The 19,064-nt window shown below is 38.4% G+C and overlaps 1 protein-coding gene across 1 annotated transcript in view; it reads right to left on the bottom strand.

Moving 5' to 3' along the window:
• Positions 1-19,064, bottom strand: part of FGD6 (FYVE, RhoGEF and PH domain containing 6) — a 72,286-nt gene that overhangs the window by 7,783 nt on the left and 45,439 nt on the right. The window contains exons 9-19 of the mRNA XM_056510011.1: positions 16,614-16,664; positions 13,539-13,597; positions 13,347-13,418; positions 12,791-12,859; positions 11,265-11,348; positions 10,045-10,124; positions 5,479-5,581; positions 4,849-4,992; positions 3,913-4,015; positions 1,856-1,983; positions 161-289 (exon numbers count right to left, since the gene is read on the bottom strand). Coding sequence (XP_056365986.1) covers positions 161-289; positions 1,856-1,983; positions 3,913-4,015; positions 4,849-4,992; positions 5,479-5,581; positions 10,045-10,124; positions 11,265-11,348; positions 12,791-12,859; positions 13,347-13,418; positions 13,539-13,597; positions 16,614-16,664 — 1,022 coding nt within the window. The remainder of the gene's footprint in view (positions 1-160; positions 290-1,855; positions 1,984-3,912; positions 4,016-4,848; positions 4,993-5,478; positions 5,582-10,044; positions 10,125-11,264; positions 11,349-12,790; positions 12,860-13,346; positions 13,419-13,538; positions 13,598-16,613; positions 16,665-19,064) is intronic.

Here is a 19,064-nt window from a genome sequence, read left to right as displayed (position 1 = left end):
GCTTACTGGGCCTTTTCATAAATACTGCATCACAATCAGATCAAATACTGTAAGGTGATCTAATTTTATAGCTTTTTTTCCTAGATCATAAGAATAAACAACTGTGTTACAAAGAGAGTATTATCACTGGATATTTAATTTCTAGTATGTGGTCTCTTACCTCACTAGCAGCATATGTGTATAGCACCTTATTTTTTATAACAAACCACAGGTGTTTCCATGGTTTCTTACTGCCCTTAGATCTGTGTAGGTAGCCACTCATTGTAGAGTCTTCTGTATTTGCTGAAACCTAAAGAGGGAAAAAAAAAAAAGAGTCAACAAACACTAAAGATTTCACAGTACGGCTTTTTTTTTTTTTTCTTAACAGATTTCCTGCCTGTCAGAGACTGAAATTCTTACCTGATCTCAGGTTAATGTTGCTAACTAACTCAGGTGAAAGAAAAATTATTTTGCCTGCTACCATCTATCTGGTCTGGAAGAGAGGTTTCCAGTAAATGAAGGTTGGAACTTAAGTTGGCTACAATAGGACAAGAGAGAGCTGAAACACTGAGGAAAACATACAGCTGGAGAACACACATTCCTATATAAGAAGAATCTTAGAATCACAGAGTGGCTTAGCTTGGAAGGGACCTTAAAGATCATCCCATTCCAACTCCCCTGTCATGTCTGTAGCCTAGATGGCTCAAAGCCCATCTAGTCTGTCTTGAACACCTCCAGGGATGGAGAGTCCACAACATCTTTGGGTAACCTGTTCCAGTTCCTCACCACCCTTATAGTAAAGAACTTATTTCTGGTATCTAATCTAAACCTACTCTCCTTCAACTTAGGAAGGGTCCCCCTTGTCCTATCATTACATGCCCTCGTAAAATGTCACTCTCCAGCTTTCTTGTAGGCCCCTCTTCTGGTACTGGAAGGCTGCTCCCAAATCTCCCTGGAGCCTTCTCTTCTCCAGACTGAACAATCCCAAGTCTCTCAGCCTGTTCTATTAGGAGATGTGCTCCAGCCCTCCCTCAACTTAGTAGAGTAGGCTTCCTCTGGACTCATTCCAGCAGGTCCATGTCCTTATTACGTTGGGGACCCCAGAGAGTTACACTGCAAGTGGGGTCTCAACAGAGCAGAGAGGCAGAATCCCCTCCCTCACCCTGCTGGCCACGCTGCTTTGGATCTTGCACTTGCAGCTCAGGACACAGTTGGTTTTCTGGGTTGCAAGTGCACATTGCCCATTTATGTTGATCTTTTCATCTACAAACAGCCACAACTCTTTCTCCCCAGGGCTGGCATCAATCCACTAAGCCTGGGTTTGTGCTTGGGATTTCCCTGACAAACATGCAGAACCTCGTGCTTGTTGAATTTTGTAAGGTTCACATAGACCTTCCCTCATGCCTATCCAAGTTCCTCTGGATGGCAGCCCTTCCCTCTGGTGGACTGCAACACACAGCTTGGTATCATCAGCAAACCTGCTGAAAAACCACTTCCTCCCATTCCCAAGACCTACAGAAAGCAGGGTTTCACTCTGCCTTTGCTAATCATTAACCAAGAACTGAGTTTGTGTAGGAGTCTCATCACTGACTGTTGGTACAGTGATAAATCACAATTCAGGGAAACACAGGGAAGCAAGAAAGAAATTACAATTTTAATTATAAGTCTGCATCACAGTCTCACAGGTGTTTATGCAGTTTACACAGTGCTTAATAGTTTATACATCCCTGCCTATTTAAAACTAAGGCCCAAACCTCAGAGACACATTTCGACTTTTGATTCTAGATAAGATAGTTAAAAAAGAATTTTTTCCCTACTCTTAATATTGATGATGTAATACCAATAAGGCACCACTTTTGACCAATAAAACACTTACTTCTTTGAGGGCTGCAGGAATTTTTTTCTGCTTTCTTCCAGAGGGAATACTTTGCAATACTGTAGACAAGGCACTTGATGGAGATTTATGGTTGACTGGGGATCCACTCTTAGGAGTGCACTGGTTATCTAAAATTCACAGGATGAATATATTGATTTCAAGTCACAGATGACTAAACACAGGCAATTCATTCTTGGACTTTTCTTCTTAAAAACAGCTGGCATTTTTATTCAGTTTACAGGGTTACAGTAGTAACACCTAATCACATTAAATTCAGCACTGAATTAACTTTTCAGTGTTATCATTAACATAATGAGTTAGAATCCCCCAAATCACAATCATACGAAAAAAACTCCAAGAAGTTTAAAACTAAACAAATTTGTCTTGTTTGTTTTCAAAATCTGTTTTCTGGATGTTGTACTGCCTTGGCTAATAAAGAGGGTAAAAATTAAGTCTTAAAAATTGCAGCAAATTTTTACAGCTGTCCTCTATGTTGTCTGTACTTTATCTTTCAATTCTCTACATCTGTTAACTTCTCAGCCTTATTCAATAGGGATGCTCCTCTTCCAGCACACACACACACTTCTGGATGGTCTCCATCTCCGAGCACAGGCTGTCTTTCTCTACTTCCACAGACAGTTACTTCATTTCTCTTGGAAGACTTCTGTAACACTTCACCTCTTCAAAACCCCTTTTTCTAGCAACTACCACCACTTTTGTTACAGCTGCACTTGGAATGAATGGTTTAATAAAGCCTACTTCTAGAGTTGGCCCTGAACTCAGTGAGGCTCTGAAATAATGAGAAGAGCAGGAGAGCAATGATTGCTGTGATTGCCAGCAGTACTGCACCTGCTCCCCAGCCCTTTTCCCAACTTCCGCCAGCTGCAATTGCCTGCAGCACAGCAGCCTCTAGTGCCCAACTCAGACACCTGCAGGTGGTTCAAAGGCCTTCCCATGACCACAGCTCCCACTGTCATTTCCAGGGTTATCCATGCTGCTTTCTGCACCCCCGTGAGAAATGTCCCTCCCGGAGTGCTGGGATCCATAACTTTATCTTTTCACTGGGCACCACAGATTTCCTGATAGCCTAGAGTGCTCACATTGTGCTGGAGCCTCTGCCGAGGGAAGGGCAGAAAGCTCTTCCAGTCTGCTTACAGCTCATTTGTGTACTTTATACTCCAGTGTTCCAACTTAATTCACAGCAGGTGTTGTGAGATGGGACTGGATTCCCACCTCACTGAGAGGTGCTTCAATTGATTTTACACTTATTTCTGCAGAATGATATGAAGCTTCTTCAAAGAGATGTACTAGAGTTTTCTCAGGATGAGGACACTGACCCTGGACCTCCTCTCTAAACAAATGTTATCACCATTAGGCTATCCAGCCACTGCTTTCCACTAGGCACTACATTCTCTGAAAGCATTTCAATGAAAGCTGCTCTAGCTGTGGTGTTTTACGCTGAATTTCATATTGCCGCGTTCAGTAGGCAATGGTTAGGAGTTTGCTTTCAGAACTGAGGTACAGATATGCCAAATCCCTGAACTGCATATGAACTGAGGCTTGAGAGTGGCTTGAGGCCAGTTATAGACCTGAAGAGACTCAGCTTCAGAAAGATTAAGGTCTATGTCTCTACAGAGCCCCAGAACTTTAGCCATCTCAGCAGCTTAGCTGGCAAAAACGAAGTTTACAGACATAAAAGTTACAGAATGTAAAAGTACACATGAAACTCCTGGGAGATCAGGATAAACTGCAAGGACTCTAATGTATACTTGTACCCTGTGATTAATGAAAAGCTATGTAACACCTGTTATCTCCAAACGAAAGCAGCATAAACTACATGTCATTACTATAAGGTAAAGGCACACGTTTCTGGAAGAAAGAGCAAGTCCATTTCCTAGCTTGCTCCACAGAAGCTTGTTTGGCTTAGAATCTCAGGTGCCTATCATTTTTCAAGCACAAGCAGAATAAAGCACTTGAACCCACAGTAAAGATGAGGCACACACCATGTTATAAAGGCCGCAAAAGTAAGACAGACAGTTTGTGGAGGTTTTCTTTACCTTGCTTTTGTAGCTCCCTGAAGCAATGGTCACATACTCTTGCTGGCTGGTTTTTCATATAGTCTAAGCCATGTTTGTTTGATGAACAAGCTTGACAGACAATCTGGAAACAGAAACAGATAAAAACCATTATGGCACATGATGTGCACCTGTAAATCACCAAATACCCAAAGATATTCACTTCAGCATTTTTAAGCCCATAAAAACCTGAAATAGGCACTATTTTACAGTGCAAATGTTTTAAGAACTTGCCTTGTTCCCATCTCTTTATGCTCAACATGCTGTCCTTTCCTCGTCTAAATGATAAAAATTTAAATATTTAAAAAGAAAAATTAGTGAATTAGGAGTCGATAAGCCAAACAGAACAAGCCTACTGTGTTACTGAACTGTTTCAATCATAAATTTTTTGAAACAGCTAAAAAGCTATTGCTCTCTTGGTGACTTCTTTACAACACAGATGTCTCAACTGCATTGCATTCTAGTGTTGTATTCCCACTGGATTAAAACAAGAAAGATAAAGTTTATTAGATATAGCTTTCATAAGTGTAAAATATAAAAGAAGATTGGTACTAAACTTAAATCATTAACTAACTTTAATCATTATCTTATGAAAATTAGTGAGGAAGCTACTTTGTCATTTCAGCTAACATTCATGGGTATAATGTAATTGCAAAATAACCACAAATAGCACTCCAGAATGCATAATAACTAACACATAGCATGCTGAAGGTTGAATACTGTTCTGTCGTAACACCTATCTGAAAAACCCAAACCCCAGCCCCCAAACCATGGACTCGAACATGTTGGTTCTAACCCACATAACTGCACCACAGTACAGTGTTGCTTAGAAGAGTACTTGGAGTGATAAGGCTCCACCTGAATGTCACACAAGGAACCTGAAGGAGTGACTGAAAGGTAACCACAAAATCACCCAACCTTCCCACACGCCCTGCAGTGGTGCCTTCTCCATGTCAGCGTGAATTCACTCGTACAGATCATGCACATTGTGGCTCTTGTGTCAGGGATCCAGATGGGAGCCTTTGACCCCAGAGGACTATCTTCTTCCTGTTTCTCTTCTGCCTGAGAGAACATAGGTACAATATCATTACATTCAGTGAGGAGAAATGAGACTAATATTCACCACTGATTATAGGATAATGCTAATGGTGTTGGAAAGCCTTCTTTGGTAAGTTATTATGGTCTTAAATGTTATCTACTATTTCAACAGTGACCATTATAATGCAAGCCTGACAACACAGATGCATTTAATGACTTTCAAGCTTTACCAGCCTACTTTGATCAATAGCTGTTTATTTTAAAACCTTTTCATTTCATCTTTCTGTGCTACAGAGAGAACTGTGAAAGCTGATTTGGGTTTTTTTTGAAGAAAGTATTTTTAAATGTATGAAGTAGGTAACACTATGAAATATTCTGTTCTACCATCTGTTCAATTATTTACCATCCTGCTTTATGATTCATCATGGAGTACCTCTTGTTTCTCTAAGCACCTGAGAGGAAACTTTATATTCAAAAAGGGAATAAACCAACAATAATGGCAGGATATACCTCTTCAAGACTTTTGCTAGGATTAAATGTAATTCTCTTTTTTGTATATTCTTCAATCGACTTGGAGATAGCTTCTAACCACTCATCTCTTTCTGTAGCAGAACTGTTGGAGTAAAAACACACAAAAACAATTTATTATTATTAACATTCTTAGAAGCAAGTGTTGATTAGAATTCCACTAGCTTTACTGCACATTGGAGTAACCCTCTTGCAATTTCAGTTTATAAAATGTCTACAATTCCTACTGCAACTGCCATTATTTTGTAACCTTTGGCATGGTGTTAGTTATGTTGACTAATACTAAAAAAGGTTTCTTTCTTTGTTGTTGTCATGTGGATTCCCTCCTTCCCTTTCCTCCTTCCAAAATTCCTGTGATTCTTTCAAGGCTTGTCTCTCATTGCTTCACCCTCCTCCCCAGACCTTTGAATAGCCTGAATAATACTTGTTTAAATGATGTTCCCAGAACAAAGGCATGGGCTTTCCATCTTGAAGGCAACCTGAAATTTCAACAAGTCTTTTTTTCTTCCCACTTCCTTCTGTCTCAGAGTGCAGTTTGTTATAACCCTGTGAAACTCCAAGCTTCTGTCAAATAAAAACACACTGACTCTTCTCCTGCCTTGTGCTCCTAACTATTTTCTCGTACCACATCATGCTACTTTCAAATAATAATTTTTTTTCCCAAAACGTTTCCATTGAATGAGCTAACTCAAAGAGACAGACAGGTAGGCTTAGTCCATCTCTTTATCCCACAGTTGGTGGTTCACTAATCAAGTGCAAGGAAAGCATTAGGCTGAAGTGGCATGACACGAGAAGCACACAGAGCATCTGGTGCACCAGGATCCTGCAGCTATACTGGATTATGTGCAGTGCCAAAGCACCTCCTCTGTGCATGGGCATAACACCATTTTCATAAATCTGTGCTTTTCCTGCTGCAAAGACTGCTTTCTCTCAGTCACTAGATCTTATTTTCACTCTTGTGCCAGAACACACAGTTATGCAGCAGGCTAGATTGGGAAATAAATCCATAGTAAAGCAAGCCATCAACCTGCCTTCCTCTGGATCAATTTACTGACTAGGTTCATCACACAACTAAACAACTACTTGTGCCAGCAACACAGAGAAGGCTCTGAGAAAGGATGAAGTAGTTTTGCAGCAGAGGAATGGCTAGATGGTTTAAGATGCCATGCCAGCTTAAAAAGGGCTTCTAAAATTTAAACAAGAATCCACTCCCAATATTTTTTTCTATTTCCCACTTTTTAGTTGGTATCAAATAAATAAATTTGTTTAAACCAAGGAATTGAACACAAATATATAGATAGGAAAATTAGGGAAGAGGTAAGCAATGACTTAAACAAATGAGGTGTCTAACACCAATTATTGTTTATTGGTTTTGTAGGTGAATTTGGAAGCTTTTATCATCTTTGGACCTTTAAGGAAATATTTTGAATGTGGGGGGTTGAATGGGATGAAACTATGCAGAATCAGAGAGAACAAATCTGCTGAAGTAAACACACAGGAAGCCTATGAGGCACAAGTGAAAAAAAAAAAATCTAGCACACACAGCAACAAAATCAGAACAAAAGGAGAGGAAATAAGATACATGCAAGGGCAAAGCAATGCATTAGTGTTTGTCCCAACATTTCACATTCTGAGTGGAACATTTTGTTCGGTCTATTTACCTTTGCCTCCTCATCCAGAAAGAACAACTGGTCTGCATTAACTACGTAATATTCATAACTCTAATCAACTCCTTTGGCTTTTTCAAAATCTGGTTACATTTAATTAGATTCCTGTAACTGTATTAGTTAATTAAATTGAAAGTTTGCATAGGTTTTAGAGATTACATACCACCACCACCCCCATCATGTGGGGATGGGACTCCTCCGTATGCAGCGGCTTGCACAATGAGCTACAGGCTTACACCCTAATATTTCACCAGGAACCTTGTGCTTGGTAGGTTTGCTAGTGGTGGCCTTTAGGACTGTTTACAACCCTTCAGAACGTAAGAGCAAAGGTGGTACTACTGACAAGAGAACTGACGTAATGGTTTGCTGCAGCAAAATCAGCAGTTTCTTCTGGCTGTCACTCCAGCCCTCCCTCTTAGCTGCCCAGCCCTACCGCTTTCCCTGCTGCAAGTCCAGCATTTGTTGCATCCTTCCAAAAGTGATTTTGTTTACTAAAATTATAGTAGCTTCTTGGGTTTTTAAACATTATGATTTTTATTTATTTAACATCACAGTAGAACGCCTAAAATGGGTTACAGAGAACCCCAGCAACGGCTACTACTGGCAAATGCATGTGCTGGGGCAAACATCCAGCTGCTCACTGGAGCCAAACAGCTCAGTGGCCCTAGGAGGGCACTGGGGAAGCATGTCCCTCTTGTTTCCAGGATCAGAGCCTTAGGGCACTTCTCCCAGCTGAGCCAGTCTTGCCTGATCACCCTCAGGTAGAATAGGAAGAGATGCAGCTCTATCTGCCTGGGGTAGCTCTTCATCACCATTAGTGAGGGGCCAGACCATGTCAGGCTGCCACGACTGCTGCTGCCAGGACCAAAGTTTACTTCTGTACAGTGCTTTATCATGCAGATGGATACACTAACTTTTTCTGATGAAGAGATTTCTAGTACAGTACTGCATTGTACTATGAAAAACAATTCACATTCCTACAGATATCTCAGGAAAACTGAAACCTCAACCCAAACTAGATAAAGCAGAATACTAATGATATCAGTAAAACTAAACCTGAAGTGACAAAGACTCTTGTCTAGGCATTAATCTATATTTCTGTTATTAACTTCCCTGCCCCTGCTCTCAGGATAATTTCAGAATCTCTTGTTTGATGTACACTCCATGTAATGCTTACTGTTTGAAAAAAACCCATGGAAGTGAAATTTGTCCCCAGTGTCTTTAGGACTAATCTGAACTGTTTTGAAATTAAGGGTTTTTTTTTTTTTTACCATGTAGGACCTGATAAGCTGTTAGAATGAGGGATCATTCAAAGGAAGATGCAATCTGGATTGACAAGACACAAATTCTTTTCACATTTAGAATATTTATCAATAGGAACAACATAGCTGATTGGGAAAAATATATGCATGCACCTGTTGCTGGATGTGTTTTTCAATTGCTTTCCTCCTACACCACAACAGGCCCAGTTCTAGTGACAGACAGAAAACAATCTGAAAACTGTTATTTACATCTGGAGCCTCCAGTACCTCCTTCATGGCATGCAAATGTAACCTCTCTCTGTCCCTGCTGTCTAACTTAAGGCTCCTGCACATGCATGGCTCCCAGCAAGTACAAAAATAACAGAGCTGAATGCTCCCCAAAGATGCAACATCAACAACACTAATACAAAAAAAGCAAATTGTAGCAGCCTCAGTTGGTAATATGAGGTTAATTCCAGCAATTTCAAGGTTAAGACAAAAGTATGTCACTAACTATGCCAAATTTGATGAGCATATTATATATAGGGGTTTTCCCCTACGGATCAGCACATCTTTCCCAGGAGATGATTTTAATCTACCACTTAATCTGTTAATGAAAAAGACTAGTCTATCCTGTTTTGTGGAAGATAGATAGCATGTATGTTAAGAAATTTCAATTATTCTATTACAATTTTTGAAAATAAGTGAATTAAATGTGCAACACTGTTTCAAGTCAAGCAGAGATAAATATAAATCCTCATTGCCTGCTGCCACCCCCTGAATGCCTTCATGTGTCTGTGTGATACCCAGTCACCAAGGCACCTAAGCAGAACAGAGCTGGAGCAGAACCATACCCTAAACTGTGAAACGCATTTTTCCCCCAGTATGCAGGAGACAATAAGAAATGTTTAAATTTTTTTAAGAAATACAGAATTACCCATTTCAAATGTGTTGTTATAAATAACTACTGCTCTGAAAATTGAGCTACTTCCTTTGGCTTCTTTGACAATGTTAACCTTGGTCTACCCCTCAGCTACAGATACTGCTATCTTTGTGCATTCTCATGTCAGTATTTACAAGGTCACACAAAAAGCAGCAGTCTGCTCTTGCTCAGCTTTGCTAAATAAAAAACTTGTCTTTCTTCATTGGTATCAGCACTGTCACAAATGTCAGAACACATAAAACTTCAACTCAAGCACCGTAAAAACAACAATCCACAAAAACAGGCCTTTGCTAAAGGCATCTCAGTGAAGGTGACCAGAGCTGCCTGGGCTTAGTGACCATATATCCTTTTGCTGTTACTTAGAGAATTTGGTAACATAGAGCATATCAGTAATTTTAGAAGGATAAAAAAATACTGAAAAGCAAATCCTAAAATGAAGTAAATTGAAACCCTCTCAAGGAAAGGCAGTGCAAGGGTAGTATTTCAATTTACTTGAAGTTTCTGAAGGTATAGCTAAGGTGAAAAAGAGGAACCAAACAATGGTTTTATTCACTCTGATTTACTGATTCCCTCTATTCTGTAATTACTCTAGCCAAGAGTAACTTTTCATTACATTAAGCACAAAAGCTCCAAAAAGCTTGTGTGGTCTGCTTGAAAACTCCTAGTTTTAAAATCACTGTTTATTTGAAAGACTTACCTTGCTGAAAGAATGAAGGATCTCTCTACGCTTTCAATGTTCAGTTCATTCTGATATGCTTCCTGGGTTGGCTTCTTAACCTTCAGCCAAGAGAGAAAACTTCACATTCAAACCAAAATGGTACTTTTGTCATTGCTTTAATTTTAATTTTAATGTAAAATCTCTTACATTTTTATTGCAGAAGAGGAACACTGGAGAGAAAATACTCAGAAACAGGAAATCATATACCAGTCTAGAGGGCCCAGCTACACTAGGATTACATGCAGCCCTTTTGTTTCATTGGCCCTCATACAAACACTGGAGGTGTACAGAGGAATGAAACCCAAGAGCTGTCAGACACCTTCCACACAGGCCCAGTCATGTTGCTCCCTGAGCACCTCCTGCAACTGGACATAAAAAGGCACTGCTGCTGCTGTAGGATGAGATGCAGCCCACTGGTGTACCCCAGAGTAGGCAAGGGCCAGACTACCCCGTTGATCCTTCTGAGCTACCAAATTTCAAACATAAGGGGGCTTTAAAGTCAAGAATGGGTCTGAGCTGCTGCAAGACATCTGCTGGCAAAGGAGATTTTGTAGCTCTGCTTGCAAAACTTTGGACATGAGTGCCAGATCTGCACTGCAACTGGACTTGGTGATTTTTTCTGACAGGACTGGAGACAATGACTCCCAAGGCAATGACTTGTTGTTCCCATTAGCTGTCATGTCAGTGACTGAGTCATTATATGTCATACATGTCCCTTATCATTACCCAGTGGGGTTCAAGGCTTAACTTTGATGCTTTTCACAAGGGCTCAGGAAGAAAAGTCGTACCTTCCCTCACAGTTAGCAAATCTCTATAAACCACAGAGAACTGATCCACCAGGATCTTATCAGGAAACATGCCTACTCTCTGGGTGTCAGCAATAAAAGCAGTTAAAAGGCAGAAGTGAGACAGTCTAAACAAAATAAAATACAAAAAATAAGTAGGCAGACTATTCCAGAGTAGGACAACACTGGGTGAAATGCAGCCAAGATGATGTTGTGGTAACAGAACTTTTAGGGAAACCTAGATAGCAATCTCACAGGCCACATTATGCAAAAAACATTAAGCCTGTAAGGATTGCTCTGGAACATAAGCATATTAAATAATCTCTTACCAACAGTAAACAGTTGTGTTTTCAAAATTTGAAGGCCTGAGTTTAGGTTGCTTTGGAGAAAGGCTCACTTTAACAAGTGACTCACCTTCATTCCAGCCAATGACAGCATGTTGTTGAGTTTATACATTCCTGACTGAACTGGAGTAGTATACAACAGGGCATCATTGAACTGTAATACAGAATGCTTTTTAGTGACTGAAGTTTGTTAAACGACAGATAATTTCAGATGCAATTTACTGGAAGTACAGAACTCTTACAGCACTGAGATAACTGTCCAGAAGGGTATCCTCTACTTCCTCTTATTCCACTTAGAATCCAAGAAATATTTTCATGTATGAATTTAGATAACAATAGGTATCTATTTATATCCTCCTTGCGTAAATGTACATTTGGCACGAGTAAACAGTGTATGGATGTCAAAAAACAGGCTGTCAAAAGGGAAACAAACATTCCTCGTGTATACAGGTATATAATACAGCAAACTAGTTTAAAAGGATATTAGAATTAACCATTCAAACAAATCAAAGCAATCCAGAAGCTAGGAGATAGCAGAATGGATTAGAACTTTATAAGGAAAAACTTAATCATATATTGTGAATTTTACCAGTTTGAAGTGCATCTATTGTTTATTTCCTGTTCTACCAGACTTGGATTCATTCAGTGCACTTACTGAACAGTAGCTAAGATGTTTTTATTTTTTGTGTTGTTCAACACATGGATCCAAACTTCATTTACTACACATAAACAAGTACCAAAACCTGAAGTGTCTCATAAGTTTTTGTTATGAGATAATTTGCAAAATAACCAAATATTTCAAATGATTAAAATCTTCACATGACTAAATGTCTAAATGACTAAATGACTAAATCTTCACAACATGATAAATGGAAAAATCACTGTGTGTGATTTTTGAATGCTAGTCTGTACCATTTATATCTAAGGAAAAACCCCAAAGGAAAAAAAATCCTTGCCCCATAAAACAAAACAGAGAAAATCCAAGACAGAGACACTGAAATTAGCAATAGCTGGTTTGTGAGGCTTGAGATATAGCACCACATTTTTGAGAATATTTCCATAACTGGTATAATACACACTCCAGGACTTCCTAGGAAGTATTTTTTCATATTAGGGTAACTACAAGATAGAATTCAGCCAGGACTGTAGACCAATAATGCCATAAATTACAGGATAACAGCTGCTTTACTGTCTAAATAGAAGAGATAAACAAAACGTTCAAGTGGAAACAGAAACTTCAGAGATGCATAGAAGTTTCAAAACAAAGCAGTAGCACAGACAGGAAGAGAACCCAGTACTTAACTTCCACCCAGTGCTCTGCTCAGGATGCACGTGGGCTCCTGCAAGGGGAAGGAGAGAGGAGGAGGGAGATGGGAGGAAGAAAAGGAGGAAGGGAAGGGTGCAGTAGCAGGTTTTCCCTTAAAATTAGTGCATATGCCACAGACAATATGTCTACATTAGAACTGACTGAATAGAACACCAACAATTAGCAATTTTTCTGCTACCTGGAGTTATTAGTTATGTTTGCAGTGTGATGTTTTAACCACTAAAAGTTACACTAGTATAAGGCACATAGCAACATACATAGCATCTTACCAGAAAAAACATTCTTGGCTGCATGACCTTCCGTGATAGCTTCATCAGTGTTCCCTCTTTCAAAAAGACCTAGTAAATTAAAACAAGAAATGCAAAACTTAGCTTTTTAGGGCACAAGCCATGCAAATGAGCTGACTTTTTTATGACTATTATAATGACTATTATTATTATTACTACACTAGAAGTGCTGTACAAGTTTTGGGATTTGGGGTTCCCTTTCTGAGAAAAGTTGTTTTTTCTTAGGTTTCTCTAAAAGTGAGCATAGATGACTGCATTAGTTTTCCATGCTGCACGTGAAATCATGAGAAATACGGTTTAAGCTTGAGGACAAAAAACTGCCTGCAAGATCTGGCAAAGAATCATATTCTAAAAATTCTAAGTTTCTGTCAGATGAATGTCTAAAAAAACCCCACGCATATGGAGCAGCAGCATTCATTTGAGTGTTAGAACTTAATAATGAAGCAGTTTTCTTCTTGGTATATTCCAGCGCCAGTCTTTGCTTGTATATCATCTGCACTTTCACTGCCATCTGCTGAATGCCATGTGGGGCACTTACCCTTCCTGGCTGTACTATCTCATGGTGTCCATTTAAACTGTACTGGATCTGCATGAGTTTCTGAAAGTTATCCTATGAGAGAAAAAAGCAGAAGGTAAGTACTTGCCCTTGTATTTATGATTTCTTTTAAGGGACAAAAGAGAGAGAAAGAGAAAGTTTTAATCAACCAGCCTTATAAGGCAAAATACTTACTCCCTGCTTCATGATGTCATTGGCATGGTTTGCTACTTCTATGACAACAGCTAATGCATCTGAAAGATGAAGGAGTTATGTTTTGGTTAGACCAGTTAGCCTTGGTATAATGTAAAGCACAGATACCATACTGCATTTCCATATCATTCTAAGATTGAAGGATCTTATCGTACAGTCACTACATTCAGGAGCATGTCCCAAAAATCCCAGAGTCTTTGGATCATGGCTTAATAAGCATGACCTAGCAAGTCATTGCTTCAATCAACAGTGCCAGTTATTTCTTACAGCTACTCAATACAGTCCACAGGCAATGTTAAATTCCAGTTTCTCACACAACCAACTACTTACTATACTTAGAGCAGAAAAGTTAATGACATTTTAATGGAGACTCTGTAGACACTAAGTTTTTGCCATTTTACCCAAATGTTGTCACTGCAATTCATGGAAGCCTACCTAGAAAAATTATATAAATCTTTGCCATTTCTGTCTTCTGCCTTTAGTTTTCCTGCCCCTCAAAATGACAGTAAAGTTCAAATTTCTAAATTTTGAAATTGTAATACCAAAAGAAAAATAAATCTCTGAAAAAAGTTACCAAATATGACCAATTTTATTAAGTACTGATATTTAATAATTTAATATTTAATGCAATTTAATTGTAAAATATCCTAAGATGGAAGTGCAAAATGCAGTTACATAAAATGATTATGCGAATACAGTGAGTGTTCAGTCTAAGGGCCCATCCCATACAAGGATGTTATCTAAAATGCTGCAATTCACTTAAGTAGAAGAAAGACACTTAATAGAAAGCTAGAACAACTATTCTGATGAAATGTAGTCCCTAAAGCATTTAGCACCTGCTGAGTAACTGAATTACAGTCAAGCACTTAAAAGAAAGGAATAAATTTGGTTAAAAGTCCACAGAGAAGCCTACCAAACCAGGTAAAGCCAAGGCCTTGGGGTTTTATCCTAGATAATCATTGGAGTATTAGTACTGTAGAAGTACTTATACTTGCTTTATTGTTGACTCATATTCAGAAAGAAAGTATGTTAAAAGACAGAGCTTTCTGAACTGAAAGGTCAGAAAGTCATGAAGCCATATAAGAAACTAAACAGCCATGAACAAGAAGCTCCTTCTAAGCAATCAAAGGAGAATTTTTGTAAAAGATTGTCACAAACCAAGGCGATGCAAGCACAAACAGCTAAAATACATAGCACACATCATGCATTTGATCAAAATTTAAGTTTTGATATAGATGTCATGGTATCAAGCAAGCCAGCTGAAATGTAGCTGATGGTTTCTTTCTAGGAAATGTTGGAGCTGCTTCATGCAAAACCCTCCCCAGCTCCCACCCACGTGAAAAAAGATGAAGGGAAATGCAGCTAAATTCACAAAGATAGGAATGAGTACTTGATTCTCTTTGCCATACTTTCCTTCATCTTTCAGTTACTATATCTATCTATCTATACACGCATCTTAAAATTTTATTCATTGACTTTAAGAAAGATTGAAGAATTTTAGAGAAAATTATAAAATTTGCTGGCTATTGAAGGATCTCAGGACTATTTATGCAGCCAAGACTAAATGAATCTAAACAACAACATAAAATAATCTATAGGGTCAAAGTCCATAAACAAAGTGCTTTTTGGCAGGGAAGAGCATTCCACTTATACCACTTAGCTGAAGTAATGTATTCAAATGAAGGTCAGCAAGAAGAATTGTGCTATTTGGGTTTTTTTCCAAGAGTACTAATCACAACCAAACCTAGTCTCCCTCTCCACTCCTTCCCTTCACTCCCGGGCCCTGCAGTGGAATTAAACAACTAAGCAAATTTAGAAGTAAGTTAAGCTCAATTATTACAATAAAGATCTTGGTGACTAAAGATAAAATTCTCTTTTCTTACCCAAATTCTAAGATGGACTACCAAATATGGCAAGTGTCAAATTAACACTTAGGTGTCATAACTTAGCTTCAGCTTCTATCTTTGATATAAGAAGGGACAGAAAAACACTGTGAAAGATACAGCTACAAAAAGCTTCCAGAGAAGCTGGAGAAACCACAAAAAAAGTGAAGTATGTACTTAGGTTGCTCTCTTTCCAAGCGGCCAACTATTTAATATGCAATGCAAGTACTATTTTGTTCACAGACATAAGAAGTGCAAAATGAACTTTTCTCTCTCTTGAAGAGCCATCAGTTAAAATATTTTTGGCTTGTATCTTCAACATACTCAAATATGTCTAAATGTCCTAAGAAATATATTTACTCATATATTTAATGGCATTGTACCACCAAAGAAAGCAAATTTGGCTCAGTACATTGAAAGTATTCATTTATTAAAGTTCAAGCAACTACATCTGAATAACCCATCTAAAGGTAATGGATTTGTACAAATGTGACAATCTCATGCAAATTAAATGGAAACATCAGCTGGGAGCATTTTTTGTACTGCTGAGGCACACTCTGAAGAACGTAACAGCCTGAATGTGCATTGCATTGATGTGCTTGAGTTAAACCATCTTAATCCTGCACTACTACAATTGTGTGGGCCTGTCTCCTCTTCTTCACCAACTACTTCTCTTTCCTCTGCTCTCCTTTCTCCCCACATGCAGGCAAACATGTGTAAGTAACGTGTTTTTGTGCAGCTTCTGACAAGTCAAACTGGACAACTCCTCAGCTTAATTACTACCCATGGCAGCTCCTTGATATTGCTCACTTCTGCCACATGGATGCTTTTCCTGGCACAAAGAGAGAGGAGGAGGCCAGAAAGGCTGGAGAGAGCAGGCTGCCTATTAAAGGTCTACAGATGCAAGGGACTGTCTCTTTCAATGGCAGTGCCTGAAGTATCTGTTTAAACTGCCTGTGGAACTTTGCTCTTAGCTCTTGGTTTCAACTGAAGCATGAACTGATATGACTGCCAGCTCCAAACTTTGTTGAAACACAAGTTTGTAGTCTTTTCGTATCTCTGCTGAGAAACTTAGAAATGTTTTCTATTTAGTTCTATTACTGACTTAGCATTTTGCATTTAAAACCTGGAAACATTGGTACATTAGCAGTTATTTCTTTAAAGAGACATTTACCTTGAGTATCCCTATAGTCTGCAGATTCTTCTAAAAGATTCTTTAAATAATCTGTATAAAGAAAAAATAATATAAAGATAGTTTTGTTAAATAAATAAAACAACACCAGAAAGTAGCAAACTCCATCATTTTCCTGGAAATCTACTGTTCAGATCTGCTACTTAATCGACAAAGGTCTGCTACTTCATCTTTGTTATTACCTTGACAGATTTTAAAGTGAAAACTAGCATTTCAATAATGAAAGTATACCAACAAAGAGATAGGTTACTGAAGCAGTGGTCTTCTCCAGTGAAAAGTGATATATTGTATTATTATACAATATACATTAATATATTAATATACATTAATGATGCATTATTTCAGAAAAAACAAGCAAGTGAAAAATTAGTACACATTTGCAATCATTTACATTTAAGCTGATGCAAAAACTTTAGAAGATTATAGATATCTGTCTGAACACCTAAGCTAGTCTATAGGAGATAATTTAAAAAGTAGTCCATTACAGAAGATCTGATTATGATTAATATTTTTTGGTAATAAAAACAATATACTTCCTTTAATGTTCAAATAGGCATTTTCTGTTTCCAGTGACGCACGTGCTTCAACCACGAGATGGCACCCTTGATCCATTAGGCTTGGTAGTTTTAAAATCTATTTTACTTCACTAAAATTAACTCCAAATGTATGACTATACAAGAAAACATTCCCCTCGAGTTTCCATTCCCTGGTTGAGTGTCTAGTTCATCAAAAAGTGCAATACCCCATCAAATATTTATATATATCCTCAGCAAAACGTCAAACATCTACTCTCTATAAGCTTTGAACTCCATAAAATGAAAAAAAACCAAAACAGAAACATTCCAAGAGATATACATTAGATTGATAAAAGCAAGAAATACTGATTTATAATTACCTTTTGAATGAAGTATTAATATTCTGGCAGATCTAATGAAAACTAATTACATGTAATGTAGCAAGCATTCATTTTTAGCTTCTCATTGTACAAGCTTCATGTAGGAGTGAAATAATTCAACTCCCATATGCTTGCCCTACCCAAATTCATTCTTTCATTCAAAAAGGATCAGGAGCCAATTGTTCCTGCCTTCATAAGATGTCTTGTTTCATGCACGCCCCTCAGAGACCATTCAGCGTATTGTAATCTTTTCCTTATGCACAAAATTAAAAGGGAATTATAAAATATGTTTCTGCAGTACAATAGCTACAAAAAGTGAGAGAACTTGTCACAGTTAATGAAAGCTTTGAGCAAAACAGAAGTACAGGAAGAGAAACATTTGGCACTGACATTTTATTGTTTGGCAGAGACCTAAGGGAGGATCCAAGGGAGAAGCATGAAGAGCAGGTTGGGGTGCAGGAAGAGGAACCAGCTGGGAGGCAGGGAGGGATCTCTGGGAAGCATGATTGGCTGGTCCATGGGAACACTCACAGCTTTCTGCTATCCTCAGAGTTCTGCCTGATCATTAGCAGGCTTTGGTTAACATGTGATCTTTTAAGACAAGTCTGATCTGGCACCAAAACTACTTCTGCTACACTCTATCAATATTGCATACTTCATGTCCCTCAAAATCTTGTGCTGTAGTAGCTACCAGCCATTTCAATGCAATATTTAGGTGGCCATATATTTAATTAAAAAAAAAATAGTTAATCTTTCTTCACCTTGGGTTATTCTGGTAAGGGGCTCATATGAGGGGGAAAAAAAAATTTAACAGGAGGTATTTTGAAAGGAACTGAGAAGAGTTCACACCAGGTTTAATTTGGTTTAACCTGGGGGAACCTGTCACAGATACAACAGCAGTTGCCCTCTCCTGCCCTGCCTGTGGATAGGTGGTCTCTCAAATTGGAGCTGTGCCAGGTTGCTGAGGCATAGCACTATTTGGACTCCACCATTAAGCTAACAAATTAGAGCTTTACAATTGCAACTTGATCTTCATTGGGGCCAGCATAAAAGACTCCAATAGGAATCTCCCAGTATAAAAAATGAGTCCCTACAGCTCATACAGAAATAAGGTTCCCAAACTCACCTCTACAGGCTGGGAACAAGAGATAAGGTGGGTATAAGTTCCTCATCTGCAAAAGTACAGCTGGCAAATGTACTGTCCCTGGTACATGAAGACATCCAATTTAACATCCAAAGTAATTCCAGTGGAAACATAAAACCAGAGACCTAAGATGGGAACTAATTATTTCTTGGCATATTTGCGCTTTATAACATGTTTCCCAAAACACCACCACTCAAACCCATTTTTGTATGGGTCTTTTCTAGCATTTTAAATTATATAATTTGTGAATAGAAGAGGGAAAATCATAATTTTAGCATAACTGCATTCATTCAAAATTACGTATTTAAAACAGAAGGCAGCCTTTGTCTTACAAAAATGCATCAGCCAATAAAACAGCTATAAATCCTTAAAATGATAAATAGGTAATTTTCAT

Source organism: Oenanthe melanoleuca, chromosome 1A (genome assembly GCF_029582105.1).
Source record: "Oenanthe melanoleuca isolate GR-GAL-2019-014 chromosome 1A, OMel1.0, whole genome shotgun sequence".
Taxonomy (NCBI): domain Eukaryota; kingdom Metazoa; phylum Chordata; class Aves; order Passeriformes; family Muscicapidae; genus Oenanthe; species Oenanthe melanoleuca.
The sequence above is the reverse complement of the archived record's forward strand: the minus strand, read 5'-3'. Positions and strand labels throughout refer to the sequence as shown.